Source organism: Grammomys surdaster, unplaced genomic scaffold, assembly GCF_004785775.1.
Source record: "Grammomys surdaster isolate TR1022 unplaced genomic scaffold, NIH_TR_1.0 310694, whole genome shotgun sequence".
Lineage (NCBI taxonomy): Eukaryota > Metazoa > Chordata > Mammalia > Rodentia > Muridae > Grammomys > Grammomys surdaster.
Window position 1 is genome coordinate 1 of NW_021626129.1, and position 6,876 is coordinate 6,876.

The 6,876-nt window shown below is 46.5% G+C and overlaps 1 protein-coding gene across 1 annotated transcript; it reads right to left on the reverse strand.

Moving 5' to 3' along the window:
* Positions 1-362: 362 nt before the first annotated feature.
* On the reverse strand, positions 363-6,509 carry LOC114616228 (proteasome subunit alpha type-4). The gene is made up of 7 exons (XM_028761741.1): positions 6,402-6,509; positions 5,176-5,201; positions 4,913-4,955; positions 4,451-4,613; positions 2,180-2,257; positions 1,788-1,876; positions 363-535 (listed from the first exon to the last, which is right to left on the reverse strand). Exons 2-7 carry the CDS (start codon positions 5,176-5,178, stop codon positions 381-383), a joined length of 531 nt encoding a protein of 176 aa, XP_028617574.1. The 5' UTR covers positions 5,179-5,201; positions 6,402-6,509; the 3' UTR covers positions 363-380.
* Between the last annotated feature and the right edge of the window lie 367 nt (positions 6,510-6,876).

Sequence of the window (6,876 nt, forward strand, 5' to 3'; positions counted from 1 at the left end):
CCAATCTGCTCATCGTGGGGAGAGCACAGGTCGGTGAGAAGCACTGATGCCTGGACTCACACTGACACTGCAGCAGCACAAACACTGATGACAGCAGGCAGGTGGCATGAACGGGGCAGGGAAGAGGCAAGGAGACTCATGTTCTACAGGACCTTTAACTGGGGCCTCAGCCTCAAGAGACTTGTCCTTGAGAGTTCCACAACTTATAATGGAAAAATAGCCCTCAGCTGCAGATAGCAGCAACAAACTACCAAGATACAGCACTAGAAACAGGCATTCCCTTCACACTGAGGTTGTTTTGAGGCTGTTAGACGCTATGGTAGATACTCTACAGGCATCGCTCTTTCAACCTTACTGTCCTCTCAGCCTTTCCCTACATTTCACAGTGTTAGGAAATTACTCACAGCACTGTTGTTTCCAATGCAGGTGGCTTTCCATCCCCCGTAGTTCCCACTCGGGTCACTCTGATAGAGCTGGAAGCCATAGTGCTTATCCCAGCCAATATACAGCAAAGACACACCAAAGGGACGTTTGCCTTTAACAAAGAAAAGGAATCAACAATCTCAATTTAGAGCTGTCAGTGGATGTGCCCCAAGCATCTGAGAAGTGAAGCGTGCATAACTGGTTTGTATTCTGGCCACCACAGATAAGCTCAGTCACAGATTCCAATTCTGTTTCTAGGAGCTGGGCTCAGGCTGGGGTGGACATGAGGACACAGAAGGCCAGTGATGAATTTCATTACTATGTAAGAAGAGTCTGTTTCCAGTCGTGAAAATGTCACTTTGGCCTTGAAGTATCTGTTGATGAAGCTGCCGACTGACACGTGGAGGCAGACTTGGTCATGAAGCAGGCACTGTCTGTGCCCAGTGTGCAGGAGGCTGTGGTGGGACTGCAGTGAGCGCCAGAGGAGTTCAGGCTAAACTGTGACTGTCACAAAGTGTGGAGGATAAGAGACTTCAGGGTGCTCAGCCCTTAAGGGGACATCCAGATCCAACACTGGGGATCACGGAAGAAGAAGGGACAGAGAGACTGTAAGAGCCAGAGGTGCTGGATGACAGGGAAAGTGTTCTCCAAACACAACTGAGCAGCCATGCACATGAGCTCATAGCAGCAGTGACAACATCTACAAGAACAGCAGCAAACACACTCTTCCAGCTGAGGAGTGTCTAGCAACTGGTAGCTTCTGGGAGAGGAAGTCAGCCTTTTTATAGGTGTGATCCTCGGTAGTGTTTCAGTGCTCTAGTGCAGGTCCCATAGAGTATGTGGACAGCACAATCTAACTGAAGGAGGTACAAGGGGAAAGGGGAAGGGAAGAGAAGAACAGGAAGCTGAGTGGGCTGAGAGGTAGGGGACAGATATGGAAGGAAATGGTGGGTGAATATTATCAAAATTCATTGTAGGAAGTTTTCAAAGAACAAAAATATTTTTTAAAAATGTGTTTAAAGCCAGTTGTTGGTGGCATGCAGCACTAGGGATGTAAAAGTAGGAGGATCTCTATGAGTTTGAGGCCAGCCTGGTTTACAAAGCAAGTTCCAGGACAGCCAGGGCTACACTGAGAAACCCAGTCTCAAAACAAACAAACAAACAAACAAACAAACAAACAAGGAAACACCAACAAAAAAACCAAAAAAACCAATAAATAGATAGTCTTAAAAATGTAAAACCAAAAGAAATCTGAAAAAACAAAATAACCTCAACAAACCGTAATGCAGAACAAAACAAAGCAAAAAGTTTATTCTTCATAAAATGTTTTCATTTTTCAGAGTATTTCCAAAAAAACTCAGTACCTCCAAACTGTGTATACGCCTGTTTGATATCACACAGTGCTGTAACCAACTGCTCACAGGGAATTGGCTCCTGATACTGTAATAAGTACCTAGGGTAAAGAGATTGACATATTAGACAGGCTTCACACAATGCAGGAAGACGCTCTCTGAAGATGAGGGAAGTGTAGCCGTCACTTGTAACTGGAAAAGAGAGGAGAGGGCAAAAACATTCACCATCCCAGTACTCTTATGTGCACACAGTTATACGTTTGATTATAACTTTGATTATGTTATAACTTTGATTAGGAAGAATAGACTTTTCAAATAATGGATTTTTAAAATGACTTTAAATTTTACAAAAAGAAAAAGCTTTCCTTGGAGACAAGCTGAGTGTTAGGTTATTCCATCCTTACCTTTGAGCAATGAGCCTTAGTTCATTAGTCAGAACGTTAGCATCAGATGTTATGCCTGCCACACTGCAAGCCATGTCCCTAGAAGGGAAAGAAAGCCACTGTAAGCAGGAAGATGCTTGCCAGAGAATTTCTAAGTGTTATAAAGCACCTAGGCCTATTAGGGATTCAAGAGCTGTGCTTCACAGAGACTACTCTGAGGAAAAAGGCTATAAACACAGGATCTTCTCAGGAGACGTTTCCCTCCTGTCATTCAGCATAAATGATAAACAACTGCAGCCTGAACTATTCAACAGATGTGTTTATTATTGCTCTCTGCAAACAGCAAGAGAAGAAACAGCAAGTAAAGGAGCCAAACCACTCCTACTCCTTAAGGTCTAACTCTCCATGCCTGGCCTGACAGGTGTGGGGCAGGTGTGGGAGTGAGGGGACACTAGGGTGGGAAGTTCACAAGTTGCCTAGGCATGTACCCCATTTCTGCGTCTTTCCCCAAAGCCTTCCCTGGCTCTCTACAGTCTAGACATCGCTCTGACTATGCCTAAACAAGCCAAGTTGCTGAGTGGAGACTAATGTCACTGTGGAGGAAGAGACAATGTCAAGTGAGTGTACCATGAGAGGTACTAGGCTCATGCAGGAAGTGCACTTCTGAGGGCTAATTAACACAGAACCCAACTGCCTTCTAAATACCTACACTTGTACTCTCAGACCAAAGTGGATCCCAGCTTTAATCGGAGAAGCCTCAACTTAAAATGAATGCTGTAAGTGCAGACTCATGGCTGCCATGACACAGGAAATAAATGACAGCATGGGACAGCCCTAAGTCACTTAGGCCAAGCACTCCCTCTCTAAGGTCTGTGAACTTTGTGGGAAAGGGCTGTCAAGTACTTCAGAGAGGAGACAGAGTAAGTAAGGGCTGCAAAGCACATTCTCTACATCTGACGACTGAAATCACAAATTCCCAACGGATTTGAACATGGACAAGACCAGCCCTGTCAATAATTAGCCAAGAGCAGCTCATAGGACCCTACTTCCCCCTGCCCCCCTTTTTTTCAAGACAGGGTTTCTCTGTATAGCCCAGGCGGTTCTGGAACTCATTCTGTAGATGAGGCTGGCCCCAAACTCAGAATTCTGCCTGCCTCTGCCTCCCAAGTGCTGGGATTAAAGGCGTGCGCCACCTCCGCCCGGCATGGACCCTACCCTTTATATAGGACCTATTGGTTACTGATAGATTCTGGGAAAGACTCACTGTCCTTGGTTATGTACACACTGAGGAGCCTATCTGACTCCCTGGTAATGTCAGTGAATCAAAACAGACACAAATGTAAGGTTTGTGGGGAGATGGATGGGGGATAGGAAGGCAGGAAGAGGTTGTGAGAGTAGTCGGTATGCTTGATGAACACATCCAAAACTGCAATACATAAACAAATAATTAACTAGGCGCCCGTGACAAGTCTTCGGCAGGCCTACCACTGATGGCTAAGTCTCCATACAGCACAGCGACTCTTCCAGTAACAACAAGTTCCACAGCCAGTTCCAAGCACTCCAACTGAACAGAAATCCGACTCTACCCTGGCTGAAGTGTGCCAGATATCCACCAGCCTTGTTCTTTGGTAAAGTGGCAGTATAGAGGCCGGGTGGTGGTGGCGCACGCCTTTAATCCCAGCACTTGGGAGGCAGAGGCAGGTGGATTTCTGAGTTCGAGGCCAGTCTGGTCTACAGAGTGAATTTCAGGAGAGCCAGGGCTATACAGAGAAACCCTATCTCAAAAAACAAAAAACAAAAAAAGTCAGTATAGCTATACAGAATTCTTGCATGTCATTCTAAACAGCATCCTGAAGGCCTGCATTACACTAGGCACTGGGTTAGTTTATTTCACTACTTTGTTTCATTAGATTTCCACAACCACTCTGGTCTTCAAGAAGTTAGATAATAGGTATAGCACCACACCTTGTAGTGATAGACTTTAGATTTGAAACCAAATCTGTGTGACCTGAAAGTACATACACACTTTTATCACTGCACCATGCTATTTTGCTCCAGTGTTTAGCTTTGCATTTCAAGTGAATTATACACATAATGAACATACTAAGACATAACGGACTTCAAGGAAATTTCAAGCAAAATAAAGAAATACACGAATTTTCACAAGAAAAATAAATAAAACTGCCCACTTCAGTTCTCCCACATCATATAGAAGCTCCTTCCCTAAATAAGCAAAACCTACTTACGCTGACAAGTGCAATAGTTCAAACTCTTCCCCATGATCTCACTTACTCATTAAGTTTATAAATTTTCTCAGAAAAAAAGACTTCATCAAGAAGTTTGTGGATGTTACGCCTCTCTGCTGCAAGTAAAACTCCATCGTTGGCTAAAATTCCCAAACAGGTGCCTGCATGTCCGATAGCCTCCATGGCATACTCCACTTGGTATAAGCGACCTACAAAACAGTGAGAGACACCACGGTTCCTCTGTGTTCTTGCACAGCTGACCCGAGAGAAATCAGCAGTGACACAGGTAGGTTCACATCAACAGCCCTGCATTTACTCGCCAACAATGCATGATGTAATCAACCTGCTGACAAGTTATCTCCAAGTACAAAAAGAATGAAGTTAACTCCAAAATGTGTGCAGCTAAACACCACACTAAACTCCCAACACTAAAAATATACTACTTAAAGCAACAATGACAAGAAAACAACCCAACTTTCTCTGGAGCAGATTAAAGTTTCTCATTTACCTTCTGGAGAAAATATTGTGGTCCTGGAATCATATCTTCGAGACTGCAAAAGAAAAACAGAGAGATGCCTGCTCACTGAAAGTAAGTCAACTTCCAGAAGCCCATGAATCATATACAATGAGATCCTGGTTCTGAGTTCAGTGGGAATAAGGAAGACCCCATTCAACTCTCTCTACCCCTTCTGTTTCACTTTTCTCATGTCAAACAAGCTGTAATGTAATGTTCACCGGGCAAAAGTTAAAGGAAATGTGTCATGAACTCACCATGGCTTCTCAACTTTATGTGATTCCTGTGAAAAGAAAACATGATCATCAAAGTTAAAAAAAAAAAAAAACACCCCCCAATTTTAAGAAGTGCCTTGTACTGTTTATACCGTTTGATCCACACCATACCTCAGCTAACACTAACTGCACCACCACTGGGAACTATACAGATGTTGGGACATCACACTAAAGGTAAACCAGGGCATCCTGAAGAGCTCAGAATGTAGCTGCCAGATGTGACAGACATATATTATAAAGCAACATGGAAGAGGCATTGAGGGTGGGGAGGGAAAGCAGGATGGCCAGAAAGTAAGTTTTTAGGAAACCAATACAAATACTAAGAGTAGAGATGGGAGAGGCAAAAATAAGTCGAAAAGCCTCAAATCGAACAGGAAGAATAGGGAAGGGGTGAAGGGAAGGGCGTTCCAAGTAGAGCAGGCTGAGAAACAAAGTGGATAATTCAACAGATAAGATACAAACTGTTTTGTCTCATACGGTCCTAAATTTGGGGGCGTAAAACCTGATCCACATTTCCGTTTCTTCGAAAGACAGCAATGGAAGCTGCTTCTGCCTCAGTAGAAAAATGGCAGAGTTTAATTCCTATGTAGCCAAATAATGGGATATAAGGAAGGCATCGTGGCTGGAAAGCTAAACAGACATCTGATGGGTCCGCGCGCCCAAGTGGAAACAACTTTATCTTACTCAAGCCCACTCCATCGAAGGGCTGGACTCAGGGACCTCAGGAACTGACATTTTAGAAAAGTCGTCAGGCCTAAGGGAGCGCTAACCTGCCGGGAGTCGGTTCCCACACGTAGGAGAAACAGAAAGGTGGCCCTGAGCACAGCAGCCAGGCCACGGCTGGTTTCGGATTCGCCTGTGAACGCAGCTACCTCCACGCCTGGCGCCGCTGGCGCCATAAGATTTGGACTTTCCCTGCCGCTCCACTTTCCCGAACTGACTCGCCGGGCCGCAGGCCGCCCCCACCCCTCACCAGCCCGGTGGGTCTCAGAGCCCCGGCTGGCCGTCAAGGCCGCGCGGGGATGACCGACGGCAGCCGGCGGGGGCCAGTCCCTGGGAGGCCGGTCACCGAGGAGGCGGGTGCAAAGTCATCGTGCCCACGACTCCTCGGTGGCGGCCGCGGGCCTGGGCCGTGGTCTCCACGCAGACCGGCCCCGCCCGGGAGACAGACACCTCGCTTCCGCGGTCCCTAAAGGACTGAGCCTCACCGGAGGACGACGGTGAGGGTGCAGATCAGCGCCGCTTTACTCAGCCAGAGAAGAACCAACACGGGTGGCCAAGCATCCGCGGCGAATATGGCTCCCGCGCGTGCGCAGAACCGGGAGGGGGCGGACCGGGGAAGACGCGGAAGTCCTCCGGGTGCCGGGGCGGGGACAGTGCCCACGTGGTCTGTGCAGAAGCGCAACCTCGGCTTTGGCTCTGGTTTGTGTTAGAGGAGGATTGGAGGAAGGAAGGAAGATCCTATGCCGGAGGAGATCCGGAGATGGAACCAGATTCCTCCTACACTTTGCTCTCCACCTTGATTTTCTCTTCTGTACAATTCTAACGAAGGCCAAAGTAGCAACTGTATAGACCGAATGGTTTACTCTTCCAGCCTTGCCCCTTAACAGTTTTTCATTTGTTCTTCCTCTTAAACTCATTTTCTCCTTTCTCAGATCCAACTCTTTAATTGGGACAAGGAGC

Coding starts and splice junctions, on each gene's coding strand:
- LOC114616228 (XM_028761741.1), bottom strand. Junction 4,614..4,912: donor CACAATATTTTCTCCAGAAG/GTAAATGAGAAA, acceptor ACTGTTTTGTAG/GTCGCTTATACCAAGTGGAG. Junction 536..1,787: donor GGCGTATACACAGTTTGGAG/GTACTGAGTTTT, acceptor TCTTTGTTAAAG/GCAAACGTCCCTTTGGTGTG.